At 50.0% G+C, this 14,117-nt stretch overlaps 1 protein-coding gene across 1 annotated transcript in view; it reads right to left on the bottom strand.

Annotated features, from left to right (window-relative positions):
* Positions 1 to 2,693: 2,693 nt before the first annotated feature.
* ZBTB7C (zinc finger and BTB domain containing 7C) overlaps positions 2,694 to 14,117 on the bottom strand; it is a 74,984-nt gene continuing 63,560 nt past the window's right edge. Inside the window, exons 2-3 of the mRNA XM_068423534.1 lie at positions 8,874 to 10,073; positions 2,694 to 3,785 (exon numbers count right to left, since the gene is read on the bottom strand). Of these exons, the coding sequence (XP_068279635.1) occupies positions 3,149 to 3,785; positions 8,874 to 10,057 (1,821 nt within the window). The 5' untranslated portion in view covers positions 10,058 to 10,073 and the 3' untranslated portion in view covers positions 2,694 to 3,148. The remainder of the gene's footprint in view (positions 3,786 to 8,873; positions 10,074 to 14,117) is intronic.

The following is a 14,117-nucleotide window of genomic DNA, read 5'->3' as shown; positions in this document are numbered from 1 at the left end:
AGCTGGACGCAGCACTGCAGGGGGGGTCTCACGAGAGTGGAGCAGAGGGGCAGAATCCCCTCCCTCGCCCTGCTGGCCACGCTGCTGGGGATGCAGCCCAGTGCTCATCGGTACCCGCTACAGCCAGGCCCGAGGAGCCGTGGTGAGAAGATGGACAAGAAGCCACCGCACCATGAGCTGGGAGAGAGCCCTGTGCCCTTCCAGCCCGAGGCTTGGTGCTCATCACGCCCGTCCCAGTTGAAGAAGGGGAGCAGCGCCCCGGGAAGACACCTCCATGCTTAGCTGGGTTCCCACGTGGATACCTGTGGCCTGGAGTCACTGCACAACATCGAAATGGGAAGAAATAGGGTTTGCTCTATTCCTCCCTCCCCACCCCAAAACGTGATCGCCACCAGCACCCACCTCCATGCAACCCAACCCAGCGCAACGCGGGAAAATCAACCTTAACTCGTTAATCATCATCAGCATCACAACAACAACGGCTCCCTCGGGCCGCAGCCCCTACCAGCTAGATGCTTAATTAATGCACGATTATTTTGGTTTTCCAAAAGGTGCCTTTGGAAAGTACTGAATTTGTGTGTCCGGCAAACGTATGTAGACCTGAGGCCACGGGGATGGCCACGCCGGCCCGAGGAAGGAGGCAGCTCAGCATCTGCAGCAGCTTAGCCTTCTCAGCGTGGCCACAGGCAAGAGAACCAAGTCCTGCCAATAATTTAAGAGCATCAATTAACACAATTTAATAAATAGATAAAAGGATCTCATCTCTTTTTTTTCCATCCACCTTCTAGCGTCAATGAAAGTTAAGGGTGATTGTCCCGTGAGTAACTAAGGCAAATTTGTTTGTGTGTCTGTATTTCTCCTTTTTTGCTTCGATTTTTTTTTTCCATTGTTTTGTACATAAAGCAATCACATAAAAATAGTTATAAATAGAAAAATTGCAAAGGTTTTTTTTTCCCCCCTAGACAAATAGGAAAAAAAAAAACCCAACCAACCCAACAAACAAATTGAGACAGAAAAACCACCTTGCTTCAAGTCCTTGTAGATTATACAGTACTCAGCATCTTTGGATACTTTACAATGACTCCAAATCGTAGACAAAAAAACCCACCTGAAGTAACCGGTCATCTGCAAAACGTCGCTTGTATAAGAAGTTGATATGGATTAAAAAAAAAAAAAGTTCAGTTTTAAGAAGTTTTCTCTTTTTTTTTTCTTTTTTTTTTTTTTTTTTTTTCCCCTCCATTGACTTGCTGCACGCAGAGTCTTTGTGGATTTCTTCTTTGGAGGAGGAAGCAAGTGTTGGGCTGTTCCTTGGGATTCTTCTGCTATGGATGGTCTCAGAGCAGAAGTCTTTCATGCCCTCATGAAGGGGTTGTGAATCGTGGACCCCTTTTATCCCCTCAATACTCCAGTGGGGTGACCCTCATCCAGCCACCACTTCAGAGAGGCACCATCGATGGGCAAACCAAAAAATCAATAAACCCATTGTCCTCTCGTTCACTTTGATTCTGCTTATGTTGAAAGGTATCAGTAAAAAGAGAAAGGAAAAGCCTTAATTTATAACATTTACATTTTTGAGAGCTGGTTTTGTGTAAAACCAGCTTCCCGGGGCAGGTGCCACAAGCCATCTCAGCCAGTGGTGAAACTGGGGTCCCACCACGTCTAAGAGGAGCCGTCGGAGGCAGATGTCCACCAAAAGCCTTTATCCTCAGAGCAGCTCATGTTTTTAGGGGCTGAAGGAGGCTGACGGGGTGATTCCAGCCAATCTGCCACTTTTTTTTTGGCCTCAAAAGAAATATTAGATAGGGGTGGCCAGGCCTGGGTCTGCAGGAATGCTGGGGAGGACACCAGACCTGGTGGCCACCGTGGTCGATCTTCAGCTTGGAGCACCCCATCATATGTTACTGCCTCATCTTTTGAACCAACAAAAGGTGAAGAAATAGTATTTCTACTTGCTTGCAAGTAGACAATCTCATCTGCAAGACATCTTTGGTGGACTTCTCTTCCACAAAGATCCCTTGAGACAAGCAGGAGGGATATCTGCACACCCAATTTTTTCCCGTCGACATTGCAGATACAGGGACATTCAAGTGTTTTGTAAATTTTTGCCATCAAAATATATATAGGAATTTGGGGGAATTAAGGACAAAACCCCCAGACATTTCAGAATGGTCAGAAGTGGTGAATTCTGACTCTTTGGTTTGAAACGATTTTTTAATTTCAAAATCCCCACGTGGTTTATTTTTGCAAAGCAAGGGTTTAAAAAAACCCTCAGGATCGAAACTTTTGTGATCCTTCCAAAAATTTTCCTTCACCTTTTCAAGCAACTGAAGTTAAAAATACTCAAAATAGGCTTTGGTTCTCCTTTGGAAATTTGGAAATGGCCAAAGAACCAAAATAAAATAAGTAAAAACTCTCTTTTCCACCCTGCTTCTGGGCGATTTTCAATCTCTTTTTTTTTTATTTTTTTAGAGCCCCAACTCATCCTGCACAGCAGGGCTTTCACCAGCCCTGCAAATCTGACATACCACTAAGAAAGGCAATGGCTGGGATCCTCCCCCTCCCAATGTGGCTGTTTGACCCTCCCCTTTATCCCCTGTAGAATAATCCCATTTGTTGCCAGAAATGGGAATGAATTTTTTTAAAAAAAATGAAAAAGTCCCTTTGACCAAAAGGGCCAAGGAACGTAACATATCAAAACCAAGTCTGGACAGTTTGTTGGTGTCCAGCAGGCCCCACGGGTGGAAAAAGGGGAACATCTCCCCCAGAAGAGCCATCTCATGGTGATGGCTGTGCCCTGGGCTAAGGCAAGTGACATTTTCGGGAGTGTTAAAGAGAGCAGCAGTCCTGGCCTGGCCTTCCCAGATGGAGCCGTTGAGTGGTGGGTGGCTGGAAGGGGCAGTGAGTGCCCCACGGCCCCAAAGCCAAGTGCATCACAGAGTCTAAAGTGCCGGTGGCCATGGGGTGCAGCGCCCACCCACCCATCTGCTCGCCCTGGGAATGGCCCCATGCCCCAAGCCCCACACAGGGGGCAGGGGGACGGAGAGCTTCTTGGGAGCCAGGTGATGCAAAAGGGCAGGTGGGGACCCTAAGAGAGCCGGTTGCCCTGTTGGGAAAGGAGGTCCCCACCATGGTGAGACCAGGTGCAGGTTTAGTTACTCGCCTCTGAGATGGGAGCCACGTGGCCGAGCCCCGCCAAGCCGCTGAAGCCCGTGCTCCAAGGATCGGGAAGGGGGAAGAAGGGTTGGGCAGCGAGGTTTTCATTATGGCCCAGAGCAAAGGCGAAGATGCCCGCATTCCTCTCCATGTCCAGCTGGGCTCGCCTGAAGAGCTTCATCTGGGTTTCTTCAAACTGGCTCTCCAGCTCTTGCAGGCTGAAGGCAGTCTTGGCCCCGCTCAAGAAGTGCTTGGGGCTGGGGCCAGGAAGGCACATGGCCGCACCGCCGAGGTGGCCGCTCATCTCCTCCAATGTTGGCGGCATCATGAAGCTCTTCTCCACCGGCGGACCACCGGGAGCGAAGAGCAAGCCGGCCGCCCTCCACGCCGCCGGCTTGCGTCCTCGCCGAGGTCGCGCAATCCGGCAGCTCTGGCGCTTGATGTGGCGGTGGAGGTGGTCGGAGCGGGTGAAGCTCTTGTAGCAGAACTCGCACTGGTAGGGCCGGATGCCCGTATGGATGCGCATGTGGTTCTTCAGGTCGTAGTTGTGCACGAATTTCGCGTTGCAGTGGATGCACAGGTACGGCCGCTCCCCCGTGTGCTTCCGCATGTGGATTTTGAGCTTGTCCTGCCTGCAAAAGAAAAGGTGCTCGGTCAGGTGACATGTGCTGGAAGGGATGCTGTTGGGATTGCTCCTTGGATCAGGAGAGGGAAGGTGGGGAGCTCATCCCAGGGCTTCCAGTCACGGCACTGCCCCACCGTATGGATGCTCTTGCAGGCTGGCGTTTGCATCCGCCTCCTCCTTCCCTGAGTGACAGCGCCTAAACGTCGCACAGACCCAGCCCTCCACGTCAGAAGTTGGCAGCCCATCCCAAAAAGTCCAAACCAGCCTAAACTGGAGGAAAAAATCCCCTGGAATAAAGCCGAAACACATATAGGACTATCTAAATGAGTACAGCTATATTCCTGCCTGCAGATAAGGAAATTAGTTGAGCTTGTGGGGCGATGTTGCTTAAACAAAATCCCTCTTGGAGCTGATTTTCCCTTCCTTTTATCCTTGCACTGACCACTGGGTGTCTCAGGAGCTTTAATTTGAAGTGGGAGCATTGCACAGGGCGAGGCAGGCAGAGGTGCAGGCAGCGCCCGGCAGCTCTGCACCCGCCGTCCTTCCCAGCCATCTTCTCCAAGGCCAAAACATGCGCCAAGACATGCAAAAGACTTTTAAAGACAGCCATGGAACAGCATAATGCCCATCCCAATAGCACTGGATGAGGGGAAACGGCCTCAACTTGCGCCAGGGGAGGTTTAGATTGGATATCAGGAACAATTTCTTCACCAAAAGGGTTGTCAAGCATTGGAACAGGCTGCCCAGGGAAGTGGTGGAGTCCCCATCCCTGGAGGGATTTAAAAGCTGTGTAGATGTGGTGCTGAGAGACATGGTTTAGTGGTGGGCTTGGCAGTGCTGGGTTAAGGGTTGGACTTGGTGATCTTAAAGGTCCTTTCCAACCAGAACGATTCTGTGATTCTATGATTTACAAATATAGTTGGTCTTCTTTTTAAGGGGAACACCTAAAAGCAGCACAAATATTTTCCCAAGCTGGCAGCCCAATCACTATTTTTGTTTTCCAGTAAATAAATGTTTCCTTCTGCAGTCTACCAAAATCACAGCTAAGGCATACGATGATAAAAAGCGAAGCTGATTGTAGCTGAACTGAGCCAAGTGTGCTGCCGAGGTTGCACCAGCGCAGTTCAAGTAATTAAAGAGCAAAGTGGGAGAATTCATATTCTTTTCCAAAATGCGTTCAGTCTGATCCCTCCGAGACATTAGTAATGTGGCTAAGAATAGGGAGAATATCACAGAATCAATCAGGTTGGAAGAGCCCTCTGGGATCATCGAGTCCAACCATTGCCCTGACACCACCATGGCAACTAGACCAGGGCACTAAGTGCCATGTCCAGTCTTTTCTTAAACACCTCCAGAGATGGTGACTCCACCACCTCCCTGGGCAGCCCCTTCCAATGCCTAATGACCCTTGCTGAGAAGAAATGCTTCCTAATGTCCAATCTGACCCTCCCCTGGCGAAGCTTGAGGCTGTGCCCTCTTGTCCTATCGCTAGTTGCCTGGGAGAAGAGGCCGACTCCCACCCCACTACAACCTCCCTTCAGGTAGTTGTAGAATGCACTAAGGTCACCTCTGAGCCTCCTATTCTCCAGGCTAAACACCCCCAGCTCCCTCAGCCATTCCTCATAGGTCAGACCCGCCAGACCCTTCACCAGCTTGGTCCCCCTCCTCTGCACTCACTCCAACACCTCAACATCTTTCTTGAAGTGCGGGCCCCACAACTGGACACAGGATTCAAGGTGCGGCCTCACCAGTGCCGAGTACAGAGGGACGATCGCTCCCCTAGACCGGCTGGCTACACTATTCCTAATACAGGCCAGGATGCCAGGAATATATGGAGTTATGTCCTTATTATATATAAAATATGTAAGCATGTAAAAAATAAGCAAAAACCACACCAAAAATCTATTTATGCTGGCAGGACAAGCCCTCAAATCTTGCACAGTGCTGCCTTTGCACTGATTTCTACCACCTGCCCGTGTGTATCTCAAAATAGTTTTTGGTGACATGACTGGCAGCACCCCGGTGTTGGCCATACCCATGGCCAGATCCCAACTTCTCACTTTGAACTCCTCAAAGAGGCCATTAGGCCCAGATTTTTCACGAGGGCACGTTTCCCCTTGCAAGGATGAAGCGGCGTGGAAAATCGCATCCCGAATGGATAACGCACAGCGTAGTCGTCAGCAGGCGGACGCAGGGGCTGGTCACACGTAACGTTGGGAAATGTTAATAAAAAGCAGAACTACCAGCCCCACCTATAATATAATTTAAACGTATATATGTAATGCTTAACCGAGCGGGATCGCTTCTCCTAATAAACATGAGGCCTGCCAGGAGTGTATAATGTAAACCCAGGCAAAGCTTTTTTTGCAGGCTATTACCCATCTCTGGCAGCAGACGGGGAGAAACTCAATCCTCCCTGCGCCGACAGCATCTCCGTGGGATGGAAGAGAGGTTTTTATGGCTCTCTACCTGGAGAAGCTCAGAGGTTGTGGGGCGGACGAGATGCTCCCCAGGCTTTGCGGGATGGGAGCTCGGCTCGCGGGCTCTCCGAAGGAGAACCATGCTCCGTGTGTGTGTGTGAATAACCTTAATGTGATTGCATTAGGAGAGCGATTAGGGCTCTGCGAGCTGTCACAACACAAATAATAGGAACAAATAATGTTAACCTTTCTGGCTGGAACAGTTTCTCCTTGAGCGCTCCGGGGTTGTCCTGGTGGAAAAGCTGAAATATTTGCAGTTTTCTCCAGTGTTTTAGCAGGCTCAGACTAGAAGCTGAGCAGCCTTTGTTTAAGGTAAAAAAAAAAATTAATGAGCTATTAAATGAAGTCCTGCTTCCTGTGATTAGATGTCCCTGGGAGTCTGGGAGTGGTAGATCCAGGTGCATGTGGGGTCCTTGCTGTGGGATGCAGGACCCACTGATGTGAAGGGGAAGGGATCTGATGGAGAAGCTGGGGGGGGATCCTCACACAGGAAAATGCATTATTTTCTCTATTTCCCCCAGTAAATTTGCTCCTCCACTGTTCCTTGAGCATAAAAATAATGGAAAGGACTGATTTATCCCAAAATACCATTTGGGAACCTCTGCTCCCCTGCACCCTCATGCCCAGGGGATCCAGTCTACAACTGCCTGAAGGGAGGTTGTAGCAGAGTGGGGGTTGGCCTCTTCTCCCAGGCAACTAGCGACAGGACAAGAGGACACAGCCTCAAGCTGTGCCAGGGGAGGTTCAGGTTGGACATTAGGAAGAATTTCTTCTCAGAAAGGGTCGTTAGACATTGGAACGGGGTGCCCAGGGAGGTGGTGGAGTCACCATCCCTGGAGGTGTTCAAAAAACGTCTAGATGTGGCGCTTCAGGACTTGGTTTAGCGGGCATGGTGGCATTGGGTTGATGGTTGGACTTGATGATCTTTTAGGTCTTTCCAACCCTAACAATTCTATGATTCTATGATCTCTGCTTTTAACCTCTGAGATGCTGATTGAACCTGTCTGGATTCCCACCTGAACCCTCCTACTAACCTTCGCAGTGATTGTGAGTCAGTACCAACATCTGTCCGTGCCTCAGTTTCCCCAAACGAAGCTGTCCTTGCTCGTAAAGGACTTTGGGAGCCCTCAAATATTATCGTGGGGACGGGAGAAGAAAAGACAGGCTGAATGAAGGAGCACCCCAGGTGTCCGGCCATTGTCAGGAGCTCGCCTTTGCCTACCGTGCATATTATTTTCCTCTGGTTTGCTCGCCCCCAGCCTAATGACGTTCTGTCTCTCTCACACACAGCCAGGAGCTGAAATACCATGCTCTTGTCGGAAAGCTTTATTATTATGGTAAAGACTGTACTCATTAGATATTAATTATACCCAGCAAGAGCAGGTCCAGGAAATCTATTTGTCTCTGCTCACTGATTAAAATTGCCCAGTTTTTCAGAGAAAGGCTGCAAGCTGTAGCATTAGATTTGCGTAGCCCACTCTAATTTCTCACTGTTAAGGGCTTGGCCAGGGTGCAGAGAGGTGCAAAGGCTGGGAATAGAAGAATACTGGTACCAGGGGTGGATCTGGTCAGTCACACCTGCCGTGCAACAGCCCATGTTGGGGCTGGTCTCACCTAACTTGAGATGCTAAGCCCTGCAAGTTGTCTTTGTGATCAGGGATGACACCTTCACTCATCCCCTCTCCTCGTCTACCTCTCTGGGGGTGCTGATCTCTTTCCACTGACCATGGAGGAAGTCGAGGTGCCAGGCTCCTGGGTGGCCAACGTTCGGGGTGATGAATCACAGAATCATTTTGGTTGGAAAGGACCTTTAAGATCATCAAGTCCGACCATTAACCCAGCACTGCCAAGCCCACCACTAACCCATGTCTCTCAGCACCACATCTACATGGCTTTTAAATCCCTCCAGGGATGGGGACTCCACCACTGCCCTGGGCAGCCTGTTCCAATGCTTGACAACCCTTTTGGTGAAGAAATTGTTCCTGATATCCAATCTAAACCTCCCGTGGTGCAACTTGAGGCCGTTTCCTCTTGTCCTATCACTTGCTACCTGGGAGAAGAGACCCACCCCCACCTCGCTACTAACATGTAATAATTAGGTCCGCTCCAGTCTCAGAAAGCCCAGACACTGCCATGTCTAAACACGTGCAACTTGGTTGTGGTCTACGCTGATGCCAAAATGCGCAAACCCAAACTAATTACATCCCGCAGCTAAACGGCCCTCCCAACTCAACGCATCTCCCAGCACATCAGAGATGAAGCCTCCTTGTCTCTTTGACCATCTGTTTTCCAGCTCCCTCTGCTCCAACTGTGGTGAACTATGGCGAGGGTTGAAAATATCCTGTTACTTATTTAAGCTTTTGTCCAGCGAGGGGATGGATCCCAGTGAGTTGTGGATGTGATCCACGACCCACTAAAATCAGTAGGTTTGTTTTCTTCCTCTGCCCTCCCACCCTTTTTTTCCAAAGCGATAGAGATTATGCCCTGCTTTCTTTGCTACTTTTTTTGGGGAAAAAACAGATGTGTAGCTTAGGAATCAGCCATGGGTCATGATGTGGCCCCTTCAACCACCACCACCGCCCACCCCGCACATGGCAGAAGTAACCAACACCCACCTGGTAAAGCGGACTTCACAGATATTGCACATATACGGCTTCTCTCCCGTGTGGGTCCTCATGTGCCTGGGCAGCTTTCCGGCCCCCATGATGACTTTGTTACAGATGGGACATTGCTGGGACGCCTTGGGCTTTATCTTCCTCTCTTCCTCCAGGGGCCATGGGGGAAAAACTCCTCCAAACTGGGTAGCGCTTAGGAAATTGAGATAAGCACTATAGTCAGTCTCTGCCTTAATATGCCCTAAGGGAGCTGCTGGGGTGTTGGTAAACATGTCCTTGAAGAAGTCATTAGGAAAAGGAGGCGGAGGCAGTTCTTCCTTCTCCTCTTCCTTGATCTTCCTCTTTTTGATCACCAGATCCAAGGGGCCATTGTCTACTTGTGGCTCCTCGAGCTGGGGGAAGGAGCTAAAATCACTGTTCCACAGATGGGGGAAGAAGCTAGGGGCGAAAGGAGAGAGAGCTGGCCTCCTTTCTGGGATGTTCGCCTTAGGATACAAGTTTTCCCTTAGCAAGGACTCGATGGAGAAGTCTCGTATCACACCCAAGTGTCCAGAGGAGTTGTTGGCTGGGTAGTGATTTGGAAAGTCTTTAGGTGCTTCTGTATACACTTCTTCGGTAAGATCAGACTTAGAAGGGCTTTGGTGACAGCTTACTTCTTGGACATCGTTTAAGTTCTCCTGATTGACAAAATCTTCCACTTCTTCCTCCTCCTCCTCTTCCTCTTCCTCCTCATCTTCATCTTCGTCTTCGTCATCATCTTCATCCTCTTTGTCATCTTCCTCTTCCGCCTCTCTGTCGGGCTCCATGATTTCAAGGCATACATTGATAATGCACTGGATCTCCAGCATCTTGGCAGCGCTGAGGATGTGCTTGACGTTTGAGGTGGTGATGGTGAGGGTTGAGGTGTAGGCAAACTCGAGGATGGCAGAAAGTGCTTCAGGCTTGACAAAGTCAATCTCGTAAACATAGGGCTGGTCTGTTAAAGTGCCAGTAGTGAAGAGTTTTTTGAAGTACTTGCTGCAGGCAGCAAGGACGGACCGATGGGTCCGGTACTCCTGGTCCTGTACAATGAGGATGACATCGCAGAGGAGACCGTCATGCCGCTGCTCATTTAAACCACATAAAACTTCACTGCTGTGGTTCGGGAATGGGATCCCGATAAGATCTTCAATGCCATTGGCCATATTCTCATTTAGTGCCCTAGGACAAAACACAGACAGTAGAGCATTAGCAGGGAATTCCCAATCAAGAATGCCAAAATGACCCTGCCTTCTCTCAGTGTCCTCCTCTCCCTTGCCTCACTTGGACCTCTGTCATCACCTCCTGCTTGCACTGCCCCAGTGCATCTCCATCTCACCCTTAACTCCTGCCAGGTCCTCTGTTATTTAACCTCTGCTTCCCTCCATGTCTCTTCATCTCCCTCTTTGTCTTCATCCTTCTCTGCTCGGTTCCCACCTTGTTCACCTTTTCATAACCACCACAAGCTCCCTCTTCTCTTTCACATCCCTCCCCCAGGAACCTTGTGCAACGATTCCCTCCCCATCATGTTTCTTCCACATCCTCCCAGAGCCAACATCTTTCCAGGCACATGTTGGATTTGCCCTGCCAGGAGCTATATGGAGAAAGGGTGATGCTGTATTGCTTCACACTGCCAAGTGCCAGCACCTACACCACTTAAACAAGACGAGCCAGGGAGTGCCCATCTCATCTACGCAATTGTTTTTGGAACTGGTACAACTGGACGTCCCAGACTGGAGGGACTGCTGGTCATGGCTGTTTCCTGCAACAGGACAGTGGTCCTTATGGGACAGCAGGTCTCCAGTTCTGTGTCCTCCTGCTACTTCATGCCTGGAAGCTATCCCATGTCACCTCAGCATGTGGACAACCCACACAAGGATGTCTTCATGAGGGATCTGGGAATGGCAGAGGCAAGTGAGGAGCTGTGTGTCACAGCGTACTTAAACGCTCAGAGAAAGACAACCAGGAACCCAACCAGGGAGCAAGGGCTTGGCCAGAGGCAGATGGCTCCCTGCTATCTTCACTCATGAGCTGAGCTTGCTCCGTTCCCAAGCCTGTTTGGACTTGTTAGCATGGTATCAAATGCCCTGTGCATCTGGCAGACACCTTCCCCTGCCAGAGCAGCTCGACCTTCAAAGGGAAATTCGGAAGCAAAAAGCCCACACCCAAAAGGAAAACCTGATTTTTTTTTTCCTTTTTTTTTTTTTTTATCTGTCAGATGTTTCCTCTTTCACATGGCTCCAGCAGCCCTTCCACAGGAGAAATCCCAGGAAAGGAGAGTGACTTCCTTCAGCAGGCGACGAATACATTAATCCCATCACACAGGGAATACATCAAACTGCCAGAATAACTTTGAATACACTAACCCTTCGGGAACCCCCAGGACACAGAGCATGTGTTCATGCAGTGTCACCTCTACGAGCTCTGCCACCTCCACATCTCTCTGGGATCCATCTCCGCATCTTGGGTGTCCTTCCCTGCTCTTGTGGCCACGCTGACTCCAAACCTCCTTCCCACCAGCTGTGGGGACCTAGTCTGCCACACGGTGTGGGGCTGGCTCCCACCCTACCACCTGCCTCCAGTCCGTGGGGATGGAAAGAGCCCGGTCTGATGGAGGTTGGCCAGGGAAATCCTTCCTTCACCTTGGACAGCAAGCCAGTGACCCCTGGGGGAGGCTGGGGAGCCGCAGAGAGCATCAGACTCTGCAGCAAACATTCCCGTGGGAAGAGGAATGCCACCTCCCTTCTCCTCCCTCCGCAGGGTCAATCTCCAGCCGAGACCTTGCAGATCTCTCCCCTACACCTAATCAGTGCCACCGAACACTCACCGTGTGGGAGGCGGCGAGCAAAGGCCTTGGGAAGACGGTGCAACCTAGACGGAGCACGCCCCAGGGAAGGGTTACGGACCACCAGCCTGGTGGGAACAACTCTGGGATGGGGGATAAGCAGCCCCTGACCTAGTGAAGCCTCTCAGGGGGCTGGAGGGCACCCCCACCATGGGAAGCCCTCTCCAGCCACCTCCCCATGCCCAGAGATGGGGAGAGGCACCAGGAATTACACCCTTCCGAGCCCCCCTCAAGCTCCAGCCACTGAAATTTTCGGCCGAGGGACGATGCTCCAGTCCCTCATCTCCCGGTGCGCCCATTAGCTCCACACTAATTAGGTCCGTTGTCTGAAACAAATTGATTCATTACAGTGTGCTGCGCTTAACCATATTAACTAGCTACGCTCCTCCACCAGCCCGACCGGCTCCGTATCAAATCTTCCTGGAAAATCGCTGGTAAATGACAGTAAATCCGATGCGTTCTCCAAGTGGAGTGTGAGATAATAGATACCCCCTGAGCCGCGGAGGAAAAGACAATTTCCTTTTATAGGGCTTTGTATCTTTAATAATGAGCGTGAGCAATTAAATTTCTATTGCTGTATTTATCTCCTCCGCGTTTATTTTTGTTTGGAAGGAGCGTGAGTGTTAAAGGAGCTCTTTGCGTGAAAGAACGTGTCTTCCTATGAATCTATTTTGCGCTTTTATTGCCGAGTGCAAAAGATCAGAAAAGCAGAACACTGGACTCCCCAGATAACTGTTTTTATAGAGTTTTTTCCCAGATGCTCAACTGTGTCCTCCCCAATTTGTGGATTATACACTTGGCAGCAAGAAAGCAAGAAAAAAAATGGAATTTGGAGAAGGGCATGGAGTGATAGAGCAAGGGGGAACATTTTTAAAGTGAAAGAGGGGAGATTTAGATGAGATATTAGGAAGAAATTCTTTGCTGTGAGGGTGGTGAGACCCTGGCCCAGGCTGCCCAGAGAAGCTGTGGCTGCCCCCTCCCTGGCAGTGTTCAAGGCCAGGTTGGATGGGGTTTGGAGCAACCTGGTCTGGTGGAAGGTGTCCCTGCCCGTGGCAGGGGGGTTGGAACTAGATGGTCTTTAAGGTCCCTTCCAACCCAAACCATTCTATGATTCTGTGATCAGGGGGTATGTGATTACAAACTAAAATTTTCTTTTGGTGGAAATAAAATCCTTTTCCTTTCTCTTTTTCCCCTCCTGATCCTCTTGAGATGCAGTTCTGTTAACCGAAGCACTTAGGCAAGCCGATAACTTTACACTGGCAAAATTGAAGGTGATTCATGTCATTTAAACGAAAGGGGGGGGGGGGAGAGGAAGAGAAACAGCCCATTCATTTGCACACATTTGCATATTTTTAACTCGCAGCGTGGTTTGACAGCTCCAGAGCTCAGTGAGTCTGAGAAATGACCTTATGGTTCCCATGCCCCCCGGGGAGGTTGATGGCCACAGGCTGGAAGTGTGCTGAGGCTGACGTTTTCCTTCCTCCCCCTCCCTCCTTTCCCTCCTCCTGCGCTCTCCCCTTTCCCCTCCCCAAGCCACGGGTGGGGTCCTCAAGAATAACAAGCATAAAAATAGCATTGGATGGGGACAGATGTCACCAGCGCACGCACACACACGGGCAAATGCTGTGTGGACAACGTGGAGTTAAACAGAAAAAAATCCCATTTTATAACAGAAAATTACAGCATTGTTAAAATAAACCGGGGGTTGTGGGGGGGAAAGGGTGGAGGGCACCTAAAAATCTATGTATTCTGCAGATGGCGTCTTGAAACATCGCATTTATGGGCACGCTTAAAACTCATTCATGACTTTCTTGCCCTGAAAATCTCCATTTATACACGAATGATGTTGGGAGATGCTGTTTGGATACAGAACCGCTGCCCACGGGCACCTGCCAGCTTATTTAGGATGCAACACGACAAAAGGAGGACTGGGGGGCAGCTGAGATTTGTCCCCTTTTTGGGTGAAAATCCTTCAATTTTTGGGGAGGATGGTGCGTTGCCGGCTCGGGGTAGCGACGGCCGCAGCAGGGCGATGGAGATGTGGAGGCAGATGCAGGCAGGAGTCTCGGCTGTGATGCCGAGGTTGAACCTCACCACCTGCCTGAACGTGGGTGATGCAACCCCGACACAAGCCAGGGACCGCAGCAATATTATAAACCGCCTGCGATCAGCACTCCCTGCGTGACCCAAAGCTCGTCCAGGGCACTCTGCTGATCAAAAGCCACTTCTATTTTTCATTTTTGGGGTTTTTTTTTTGGTTGCTTTATTTGCACATCTCCTTTGAACGTCGGTATAATACAGCCTCTGAAAACCAATAATATAAAACTGAAATACCAGACAGAGAGGCGACATGCTCATGTAGTGTTGTGAGAAGTGAAAAA

The sequence above is a fragment of the Nyctibius grandis genome, chromosome Z (assembly GCF_013368605.1).
Source record: "Nyctibius grandis isolate bNycGra1 chromosome Z, bNycGra1.pri, whole genome shotgun sequence".
Lineage (NCBI taxonomy): Eukaryota > Metazoa > Chordata > Aves > Nyctibiiformes > Nyctibiidae > Nyctibius > Nyctibius grandis.
Note: the sequence above shows the minus strand (reverse complement) of the source record. Positions and strands in the feature narration are given on the sequence as shown.